We start from the raw sequence: 11888 nt of genomic DNA on the forward strand, positions 1-11888 counted from the left end.
GATGAATAATAGGAGAGTGGGTGACACGACAGAACCCTGAGGAACACCACTGTTAATATATTTAAGAGAACAGTAACCGTCTACCACAGCAGCAATAGAACATTCATAAAGGAAACTTGAGATGAAGTTACAGAGAGAAAGATAGAAGCCATAGGAGGGTAGTTATGGAGTCAAAGCTTTGTGCCAGACCACCAAAAAGCTTTTGATGTGCTCTAAGGCAACAGCAAAACTTTCACCAAAATTCCTAAAAGAGAAAGACTCAGTAAGGAGAGCCAAAAGATCACCAGTAGAACAGCCTTGAAGGAAACAATACTAGCAATCAGATAGACGATTGTGAAGTGATAGATATTCAAAAATTTCCTTGCTGGGGATAGATTCGAAAACTTTATAGAAGCAAGAAATTAAATTATTGTTAAATTACTAAATTAAATTAAATTAGGATGGTAGTTTGAGGGATCGGAACGGTTACTTTTTTTAGGAACACGCTGAATGTGGGCAAACTTCTAGCAAAAAGGAAAGGTAAAGGTTGACAGAAAAAAGCTGGAAAAGTTTGACTAGGCATGGTCCAAGTACGGAGGCACAGGTCTGGAGAACAATAAGAGGGACCCATCAGGTCTATAAGCCTTTCGAGGGTTAAGGCCAGCGAGGGCATGAAAAACATAATTGCAAAGAATCTTAATGGGTAGCATAAAGTAGTCGGAGGATGGACGAGAGAGGAACAAGTCCTGAGTCATCCAAGGTAGGGTTTTTAGCAAAGATTTGAGCGAAGAGTTTAGCTTTAGAAATAAATGAGATAGCAGTGGTGCCATCAGATTGAAATAAAGGAGGGAAAGATGAAGAAGCAAAGTTAGTGATGTTTTTGGCTAGGTGCCAGAAATCACGAGGGGAATTAAATTTTGGAAGATTTTGACACTTGCTATTAATCAAGGAGTTTTTGGATAGTTGGAGAACAGACTTGGCATGATTCCAGGCAGAATTAAGAAGTGCATGAGCTTTTGGTGATAGAATACTGAAGTACCTTTTGAAGGCCACCTCTTTATCATGTATAGCACGAGAACAGGCTGTGTTAATCAAGGTTCGGAATGTTTAGGTCGAGAGAAAGAGTGAGTAATGTACGCCTCCATGCCAGACACTATCACCTCTTTTATGCGCTCAATACACAGAGACGGGTCTCTGACAAGGAAGCAGTAGTCATTCCAATGAAATTTAGAATAATGCCACCTCAGTTCACCCCAAATAAGCAGAGGCAAAACACCAGAGGCAACTCCGCTTTGGGGGATCCTGAGGAGGGACTGGAGTGATAAAACAAGATACAGATATGAGGTTGTGATCGGAGGAGCCCAACGGAGAAGATAGGATGACAGCATAAACAGAAGGTTTTAGAGGTTAGGAAAATATCAAAGGTCAATCGCTCCGCTTTGGTGATAGACGGCACTGAGATTCTCAACTTTGACGGCACTTTCCTCCGCGTGCCTCGTTCGCGTGAAGGGTGCTGCTTGCTTCAGCGCCCGGCGTGGCCTTCTTTTACATGTTCCATCCACAATCCTCGTGGGCTCTGGAGATCACTCTCTAAGCGGGACACACAAAGGCCACCATCAAGCCCAACATGGAGGTGGACGACATCAGCTATCCGGTGCAGGGCAAGCAGACGCTGGGTGATTTGGCTGTCGATGTCAACTCGCGCTATGTAACCCTTGTCTCCCCACTGATGGAGGTTCAGCTCATGAAGGAGGAGCGCTTGGTGTTGGCGAACGCATCTATCTTCCTGGGCCTTCAACCACATCAAGGGGCTCTTTGGATCATACGACAATGAACGAGGCAACAACAGATTGATGAGCAATGGTAGGAACGCCTCCAGCCTACACAAGCTGCTCAACTCTTGGCAAGAGAGTCGCAACTGTGCCACGCCCGCTATCAGGCCCATGAACCTCAAGCAGGTTCCTCTCAAGGAAAGCGTCTTGTATGACATCCTGTTCTTCCAGATGAAGCCATGCCAGCTTGTGGTGAGCTCTAGGCTCAGAGGTGCCGTGTTCATCTTCGCTTGCTCATACCAGTCGTTCTGCCTCAAGCAAAGCGTCAAATTCCCATTGACTGTCTTCTAAAAGAATTTCACCCAACCACTGACTGAAATTGAAACATTTTTACAGTAAGACAGCAAAGCATTTCTAAAATATAACGAAAAAAATAATAAATAAAGAATATTACATCACGAATACAGATTAATCACCTAAACATGATTGTGACACATATGCATTTTTATGATGTTCTTACAAAGAACATTTGCTGGCATGGAAAAAAAAAAAAAAAAAAAAAAAAAAAAAAAAAAAAAATATATATATATATATATATATATATATATATATATATATATATATATATATATATATATATATATATATATATATATCACGTAAGTACTGATTCGCTGTCCATCACCGCACATCACAACTTATGCAAGATGGTCTCTGCTCAGCGCCCACAGCAGAGGTAATGAATGGGCTATTTTTGACATGTAGGTGTGGTGCCGCTATCCCTTTAGGTTCTAATCTTCCTTAATAAACGGGTTCTATTACTTTATTTTATCTTGAATCCTTTACTTTGGTCTCTTGGTAACATGTCCAAGCTTAAAAAAAAAGAATATATATATATATATATATATATATATATATATATATATATATATATATATATATATATATATATATATATATATATATATATATATATATATATATATATATATATACTTAAGGGAACAAGAACAGAGAAACTTAACATGCTACTTTCACCATACAACTTCTCCCTAAAATGACAGGCATTCCTACTTCATAAATCCCAACTGAGAAATTTCCCCCAATGCCAAAAGTTTAAGTGAGGTAGTCAAATGACCTTCCATCACACAAAGCGCAGCGCTACCACGACCGCCATTTTGTCTTGCCAAGGACAGACACGAGGGATATGGGCCTCTAGTACCGTGGCTCTGTCTTCTTCACCTTCTTGTGGATGGCTGCTAATCTCTCCTCCTTCCATTGGGAGGGCCATTTGCCAGTGCTGAGGCAGCGCTGAAAGATGGTGGGCAGCACGGTTTTTTAGAATGTGGAGAGACACACCATCTGGTGTCAGGTCCTTATTAGGGTCAAGCATTGAGAGTTGGCGCTTCACATCGTCAAAAGTTACTTTGATGTTACTAACTGTCGCGTTTGTGAGACGCGGCACAGCAGGAGAAAGAGCCCGGGAACTGACATTTTCGCTGAACCTCAGTCTTCTCGTGGCTCTAAATGTCTACTGAGCCATCAGCCCTGTTGAGTGGTGGTATGTGGTCGTCAGGTGCAAGGCTTTGCTATTCTTTGTGGGTACCAAGACTTGGTACCCAGAGAGTGGCCAGAGTTTGCTTCTCAGCTCGTCCTGCCACCGTTGCTGAGCCAATCACTGAACCCGCCGCATGTTATCACAAGCTGCCTTGTGCTGTTGTTTGTTGGCTAGCGTCAGGTGGCATCTGTAGCGTTTCCAAGTCTTGCTTTTGTTGTTGGCGGCCACTCTGCAATCATACTCGAACCATAGCTGGTCAAGTTGTTTGACAGTGTAGGTGTGGCTGGGGATGTACTTTCTTTGAAGCGAGAGATTGGTGCTGTTGAAGCAACCCACCTGGGTGTTCACGTCACCTGTGAGGACGCCGTGCCAGGGGATTTGGCGCAGCGTCTCCCAGAAGCCTTCCCAGTTGGCCCTCCTTCACAGCCAGCTGGTACGTTTTATGGAGGCATCCCTCAGCGAAGCGAAAATTATTGTGCTGAGGACCGCCAGGTGATATGAGGATCCCATGCCTTCGAGAGGGCGACAAGTGACGGAGCCTTCTGGTGTGTATGTAGGTCGCTGATATGGATCAAGGGAGGGCCCCAAGATGTGTGTAAGGAAAGTAACGTGGTTGGTGAGGCCATAAACAGTGAGAAGGTTTTTAAATGATCTTGCAACAGAGTGTTGGTTGAGGTCGCCCACAATGATGGTGGCAGGAGTACTACTGCAGCAATCTGTTGAGGTGGGTATGTAGGAACTGCATTAGTTCAGCCCCTGCCACTGAAGGGCGGTGGCAGGCACATAGAAAGTGGAACCGTAATGTTTTGTCCACATCTCGAAGAACATCATCTGAAGGTGGTCAGTGAACGTGGCGTCTAACGGCTGCATCAACAGGTTCTTGTTGAAGCAGACACAAGGTTCCGCGTGTCCTGTCCTGTCGGTGCCACCTCGTGTACCCTGAGTGAGTCCATAGTTACTGGAGATGGATTCATTTAGGAACGTCTCCCCCGTGGCCACTATGTCAGGTGTGTGGAGGATCACATAGGAGTGAATAAGATCACCAATGTTGGTCTAGAGACTTCGTGACGTTAGCGGAGATGATGGAGAGATGGTCACGCTTACTGGCCTGCATGACTCCACTAACTGGGATGAGATGGGGCAGTGTAGGTGACGAGTGGCTGAGTACTGGTGGTGCTGACTGTACTGGTCATTTGCTGTACAGGAATGGGGCTGGAACTTGCTGGTGAAGAGAGGCAGGGACAAAAAGACGGCTGAGAGACGGAACGAGAATGGCGTTGGTTTGCCCCTGCTCGCTCGTGATCCTGTGAAGGAGTTGCTCTTGTCTCTCTACCAATCGAGAGTGTCATTCCTGAATGCAGGAGACAGTGGTCACACCTCTTCTTCTTGAGACAGCTGAACTCCAAGTAACCGTTGCGTCTGCAGGGACTGCGTTAGTCAAGTGGGGTTGGAGTGTGGCAGATCAGCAGCACCAGGAGAGGAATTCAGTGTTTGTTTCCTTTTGTATTGTGCTCGTGTTTGGCCTTCCTGGTACATTGCCCTCCGAGTGTTGTTGAGAGAATTAAGGATTGAGGGCGGCCTGGTAAGCCTGGAGTCTCGTTGGGGTTGATTACGTGGCAGGTGGGTGCAACATTGCTCTTTGCCGGACACTGCAAGGTCAGGCTGGTCTAGGCTGGACGACGGCACACGGGCAGGTTGGTGTGGACTGGTGGTAACAGGAGCGGGCTGGTGAGAATCTTGACTGGGTGTGTCACGGGCATGCTGTTCAGGTTGGTCCTGGCTGGTGAGTCAGGGCCGCGCTGGCTAGTGCTGAGCTGGCCAGTGCTGAGTGCAGGGACGTAGATGGGGTAGTGTAGTGGTAGAGGCTTGGATGACGTCCACCAGGCTTGGGCTTCTTGGCTGAAGGAGACGTGATTGACCCAGTCGTGGTCAACTCTGTCAGGCGGGACAGACGATGCTATTGTCCAGACATGACCTCCAACTGGTCTGATTGGTAATAATGATGTCTATGAAGTCCAGGACACTTACTACGGCGTCCCTCGCTTCACTAATGTTGAAGGAAATTCTACTGTAGAAGCGGATAATTTCATCTTTCTTATTAAGCTCTGATCTGAACTTGTGAATGATGTCCACGAGCTAAGATTGGGGCAACTCAAGTAGGTCTTGCTCGTCGCTGTCTGGAGTGCCGAGTGTTACTGCGCTGGCTTGCTGGGGGCAAGCGCAGCTTCCTCTTCGCACAGCACCGGAGCAGTGATGCCCAGGGATACACAGAAGGTGCGGACTTGACTACAGTCAAAATCTGTCAGGGACTCAAGGCACTGAGGCAATTGACATGGGCTGAGTTCTCAGGGTCTTTTCTATGAAAACCAGCAGGCACGTACTGCGTATGCGCAAAAATTGGCCACAAATTCGAAGATGGATCTTAGCGGCAAGAATAGATTTTCAGGCTGGTTTACTGGTTAGTCTTGCACTACCCCCAAAACCACATGCACCGCAGCGTGCACAGCTCATTCATCGACTGGTGAGGCAAGAGTTGATGGGAAATCCGGTTGATGGGAAATCCAGAAAAAGACTGCAGAGCACGAGGAGGTCCGTGTTTACGTACACACACACACACACACACTCTGTCTCTCTCTCTCTCTCTCTCTCTCTCTCTCTCTCTCTCTCTCTCTCTCTTACCTACACATTCAGGACAGTATAAAACATACACACAGACACACACACACACATACACACACCATGCGTAGCTTGGATCATGGGTTGGATAGTGGTGAGAGTTGAGCATTCCTTTGTACGGATTAGTTACTGGGGAGCAAGATAAAAGCTACAACTTGCTGTCCTTCCATTATAATTTTAACAAAATAGTCGTAGGTATCAGGAGTTTTAGTCTTTATTTCAATGAAATTTTCTTAGTTGCCATATATATATATATATATATATATATATATATATATATATATATATATATATATATATATATATATATATATATATATATATATATATATATATATATATATATAGAGAGAGAGAGAGAGAGAGAGAGAGAGAGAGAGAGAGAGAGAGAGAGAGAGAGAGAGAGAGAGAGAGAGAGAGAGAGAGAGAGAGAGAGATGGGGGACTTAGATGGAGATAGGGAAGGGGGGTATGAGAAATGTAGAACCAAGGAGGAATGGGAGGTAAGGTGGTGAATATGAAGTAGGGTTGAGAAAGGTGTGGCTTAATTTACACATCACGACTTCTGGCCGATGATGTTTACTTACTACTTAAAATCTCTTTAGTTTACATGTCACTTTGGCTGAAAATAAGGTAAGAAGGCTGCTTCATCAAGTAGGGAGCCAGCTGTGCCTTGCTACATATTGCAAATTATCAAGAGCACTAAAGATATTTTTTTTTTTAGATGTGTTTTATTTGAAAAAAAAAATGACACGCCACTTGCTATATCGTTTTTAATGAGCTAGTAGAGGCTCATTTCATTCATGAATACTTTTATTGATTTAGAACTCTCAACCATTACAGCACAAGAGGTAATGTACCCCATTTCACAAAGTTCTTACCTTTATTTGCGGATGGTACTATAAGTCATGCGTTATTATACAGAACGCGCTATCAGTACATATTAAGAAATTTTTATGTAATAACTTGTTTAGTATTATTAATTTATGACTTCATTTACTTTAGGCTTTTTTCACAGTTACAACAGCTATCCTGGTGGAAATGTAACATTCCTTATGTAGAGATGAGGTTAGGATGATAAATTACTAGTATTGTAGGAAATCTTTGGTTTTGCAAAAGAAAAATTTATCTGTGGCTATAACTGAAGAATTACCGATTTATTAGTGAGTAACTTTAGTCTATCATTGTCAGTAAACGTTTTCTCTTGTGCTGACGAATAGAAAATGTATCTACCAAAACAGAGGGTTTCCCTGAAGTTACACCCTTGCTGATTGGGAAGAAAGACTGAGTGTTGAAACATTATACTCATCGTGGCACCATTCCAGTGCTTCTTCCTGCTTCGTTAAGGTAGAGAGACTGACAGTATATGCCAGGAAGTAAGACAATGCAGCAAAGGTAATGCTTAGCCCTGACACGACATGGTTTTCCCGACATTTTCATTCCACACATACAGTTCCACATCAGCCTTTAGTCCACATGAAAATTAAGGTTCCTCCGAGTTTACCATCGCTCCAGACTGGCTGTCCCTTTACTTCTACTCAAACTGACAACCACCATCATCTCCCTCGCCATTAAACACAAGATGATGTTTCTGCTGCTGCTCGCCAGGCAACAGCTGTTTTTACTCCCACCATTACGCGCCAAATTTAAAATTTTCTATTTGCTCCTTCACCCTCCCCAAGTGCCACACAGTGTAAAATGTAGTCTCTTGTTTATATACTAATACTTTCTTTCCATAAGAAGTTCTTTCACGCACACTTCGATGATTTGTTATCCTGATGTTTTCCTTATATTTATATTCAGCTCATAGCCGAAGTTTATGTATGAAATTTAATCCCTCTCAGGAAAAATCAAGGGAAATGTGGTTGTTTTGCGGGAAGGAGGAGGATGATGATGGGATGTTATCTGGGCTTGAGAAAACAAGATAGGCGTTGTTTCTTATCTGCCGTGAAAATGCAACATTAGTGAAGACATCACAGCCTCTATTATCATGGCTTATTCTTGTAGTTTATCATTATTATTATTATTATTATTATTATTATTATTATTATTATTATTATTATTATCATTATCATTATTATTATTATTATTATTATTATTATTATTATTATTATTATTGTCATCATCATCATCATCATCATCATCATCATCATCATCATCATCATCATAATTTCGTCTTCTTTTAAGTATTTTCATTACCATAATAATAATGATAATAATGATAGTAATAATAATAATAATAATAACAATAATAGTAATAATAATAATAATAATATTATTATTATTATTATTATTATTATTATTATTATTATTATTATTATTATTATTACTATTATACGGTAAAAATAATTTTGAAAACAAAACTCCCAGCAAGATGTGAATAAGGCCAGGCGTACTGGAGTCCATAAGAGCTTGGCGGTGCCACGACCATTACAGAATGATGCAAGAACAACATAATTTTGAAAGTGGTGCAAATTATAAGAGCAATGTCTGTTGTATTTGATTTGATATCATCTAATGGATATGAAAGAAAACATGCAAAATTGATATATAATGTACGTCATACTTTTGATTAATACCTTCGTAACTCCAGTCTTCTTCCTACTAATTCCAAGCTTGAGACAGTTGCAACCACTTCCTCTTGGCTCCAACCCCCTTCCTTTTAACTCCAATCCCCTTTCTCTCAGTTCCAGCCTCCTCAGCCCCCTTCCTCTTAGCTCCAGCCCCATTCCTCTTAGTTCCAGCCCCCTTCCTCTTAGCTCCAACAACCTTCCTTCCATCACCGACATGGTGTACCTAAACATCAGTTTGTACAGTGTAACTCACTCATAAGAAGAACAAATAAGGAAAGTTACAAGAAGCTATCAGGCCTACATGTGGCAGTCCTTTTATGAAACATCTATTTCCACAATCATTCTTTTCCATAAATTTGTCCAGTATTCTTTTAAAGGTTTCTAATGACTCAGCACTAACAACTTGATTCTCCATTTGAAAACCAGTTCTTTCCTATCTCCTTCTTAAATCAAATTTTTAAAGCTTGTATCCATTTTTTCTCGTTCTATTCTATTCTCCCCTTCAAAGGTATGAGTAGTGCATACCGAAATGGAACCAACAACTTTATTTGCACTAATCAACAATTACTAATGAAATTTAAATATCTCAAATCTTAAAACAAAACTGGTTATATTTCAGCTGGGAAAGTAAGGAACGTTATCTTGAGCTCTCTTATGGAGTAGTGAGACCTGAGATGCGATAAACTGTCTTATCAGTATGGGAGGCCAATGTGCATGGCGTAAGAGAGGACGCGACAAGCCCAGTTCTTCGCAGAGCATCACTTATGCATCCCAAGACGCTGGAATCCCTGTGTGTGGACGAGCTGGTGGCTGCCACCGTTCGGTACCAACGCTCCGTTAAAAGCGCCGAGGTGAGAGAGAGAGAGAGAGAGAGAGAGAGAGAGAGAGAGAGAGAGAGAGAGAGAGAGAGAGAGAGAGAGAGAGAATGCTTAACCCCTTAACTATATTTTCATTATACATATATACCGTGAAATAAACATCCATAACTTTTGTGTCGTTCTGATGTTCTCCTATGTGGAAATAATTCTATGTGCCTTTACCTGACACTAACCACATTGGTTGGGCATCCCAAACATGTCAGTAAGAAATTATTTGGAAATTCATTCACCATCATTATTCCTGCACCCTAATATCCAGCACTGATCCCACAGAGGATATGGGCAGCTGTCAGCCAGGTGTGGGAACTCCTCTGGCCGCTGGGGAGTGGTCTGGCATATCGTGCCACCTCGCTGCTTCACTCCCATCTCCTCTGTCAGTCGCTACTGAATCACACATCTCAACGCGCAGGACAGTTTCAAGTATATGACGCTACATCAGCCCTGGTGACACTACTGGCTACCAAAACTCACACACTGTCATTTGTGCCAACTGAACCTCAGCTGTCTGCACTGAACCCCGCACTAGCAGTACTCGTATGCAGCGAGGATCTGCCCCTACAGGAGCTTGTCTTGACAGGTATCGATATGGGATCAGAGTTTGACTTTCTTTCTAGCCTGCTACTTTGCTGCAAAAAACTCTCAGTCCTCAAGCTGGGTGGCAACTGTTCAGCGGGTGTACTGCTGGCGGCTCGTGACTGTCCCTTGACTGTACTACACCTGAGTGAGCGCCAGGCCTGGCAGCCCAGAATACAGGAGAACAGTTTGGCTAAGATGCTCATTGGATGTGATGGAACCTTGAAGCAAGAGTTAGAGGCCATATGTGAGGGGAAACAACCCAGCTTCAAATCCTTCTGGCCTGATCTTATAGATGTGTGCACTGGCTGGTGTAAGGTATCATTTGAGTTCCTCCTCCTTGTTCTCGTTGCATTTCCCAGGCTGCAGCAACTTCATAGTCAGCTTATTGACATCTCGGTCATTGTGAAACGGTACGCAGATCTAGCTCAGCAGGTTCCTGGCCTGCACAATCTTTGTCTTAAAACTAACACTGTCATCTACTTATACTTTTCCCAAATGCACCGTTATTTTCCGAACGCTACGACACTTCGCATCTTCAATATCACCGATGTTGAGAAACTTTTGTGGGAGTTGCTTGAAGCATCTAAAGATCTGCCACACGTGCATGCATTGACACTGGTCCTAGCTCCAGGTCCCATTCCGCAACACAGCAAGTTTCCTCTTAGAGAGCAGTTTATTCCCTTCGGGCGGCGCATCACGGAACTGCATATAGAGGAACATCATGGCGGTGGGTGGATCTTGGCAATGCTGAGTCTATTTCCAAGTTTGCAACATTTACGCCTTCCTGGGAGCGCCCTGCACTTTCCTGAAGAGACGCGTCCTGTTGCTGTTTTCCCGTCCGTTTCCAAACTGGAGTGCATTTACAGCTACTCATCTCGGCTTCTACCATTTTTGGCACTGATCTTCCCCAACTTGGAGTCATTGACTCTGAAGAGCCAATCCTCCCATCTCACATTGGCACTACCCTGGGAGCAACTGTGTGCAATGGTGCGGCTAAGGGACGTGAGACTGATAGGGAAGCTCGTTGATAACATCTCTGGTTTGTGCTGCGTCCCAAGAAATTCATCTGACGGCAGCCACTGGTCGTTAAGTGTTCCTCCACGCAGCATGGCCTCTGGCGATTTGGCGCGGCTTAGATGGGCTGGCTGGACTTGCTTTTATATCAATGACTACCGATGACCCTCATCTCAGGATTGAAGATCACAAGGACAGTGAAGTCTGTGTCAAATTTATTGTCGAGTAGACAATTTATAATATTTTTTCTTGTTTGTGAGATATATTAAGTATTTGCCCATGTCAGGAGATTATCGATTGTGGACAGTTTTCTCCTTCAGTCAGCATTGCAGTGCAGCCTCTCGTATCTGTTAACACCCACACAAAATACTCAAAGTGATAAAAGAAACTACAATGCAGATTACACTGAAAAAAAAAAAAATCATTTGGTTTGTTAAAGAATCGGTTTGTCTGAAAACACTGCTCCGTGCAGAGCTGCGAACACTAGAGAGCTTGCGCTTGCTTCATAATATTGCGACTGATTGGAGAATGCCTTTGGAGGTGATAGGATGTTCACGATGTTGGTGAAACACTCGAAGCACTTTATTATAGTTGCTGAATCTAAAAACATACGTATTATATTTCTATATACAAGTAGCCCATGTAAAACCTAAGTTTTTTGGGCAGTAATGGTTATATCTTATAGCAAAGATAATTTCATAATACAAAACACATACACATAAAAACACATGCACATATACATTTACATACATATACATATTCATATATACTTATGCATACAAACATACACATGCATACATACATACATACAATATATATATATATATATATATATATATATATATATATATATATATATATAT

General features: G+C 42.6%; 2 protein-coding genes across 4 annotated transcripts; both read left to right on the forward strand.

Annotated features, from left to right (window-relative positions):
• Nucleotides 1-703: 703 nt before the first annotated feature.
• Nucleotides 704-2182, forward strand: LOC135093454 (uncharacterized). Its single transcript, XM_063992732.1, is given in 4 exon segments — nt 704-739; nt 1404-1482; nt 1485-1548; nt 1730-2182. Coding segments are annotated over 4 exon segments (552 nt in total). The 3' UTR covers nt 2103-2182.
• A 5035-nt stretch (nt 2183-7217) lies between these two features.
• LOC135093497 (uncharacterized) lies at nt 7218-11822 on the forward strand. 3 transcript variants are annotated; one of them, XM_063992784.1, is made up of 3 exons: nt 7218-7331; nt 9177-9408; nt 9709-11822. In XM_063992784.1, the coding sequence occupies exons 2-3, from the start codon at nt 9322-9324 to the stop codon at nt 11188-11190; spliced, it is 1569 nt and encodes a 522-aa protein (XP_063848854.1). In that variant the 5' UTR covers nt 7218-7331; nt 9177-9321; the 3' UTR covers nt 11191-11822. The 3 variants fall into 3 exon arrangements, with proteins under 3 accessions (XP_063848854.1, XP_063848855.1, XP_063848856.1); XM_063992785.1 differs by having other exon boundaries at nt 7223-7379; XM_063992786.1 differs by having other exon boundaries at nt 7223-7331; nt 9254-9408.
• The last annotated feature ends 66 nt before the right edge of the window (nt 11823-11888 follow it).

This window comes from Scylla paramamosain, chromosome 43, assembly GCF_035594125.1.
Source record: "Scylla paramamosain isolate STU-SP2022 chromosome 43, ASM3559412v1, whole genome shotgun sequence".
NCBI lineage: Eukaryota > Metazoa > Arthropoda > Malacostraca > Decapoda > Portunidae > Scylla > Scylla paramamosain.

Bases quoted from the DNA above. Each gene is read 5' to 3' on its own strand.
- LOC135093497 (XM_063992784.1), top strand. From the start codon at position 9,322: ATGCATCCCAAGACGCTGGAATCCCTGTGTGTGGACGAGCTGGTGGCT. The intron at 9,409-9,708 runs GTGAGAGAGAGA...CTGATCCCACAG, and splicing joins GCTCCGTTAAAAGCGCCGAG to AGGATATGGGCAGCTGTCAG.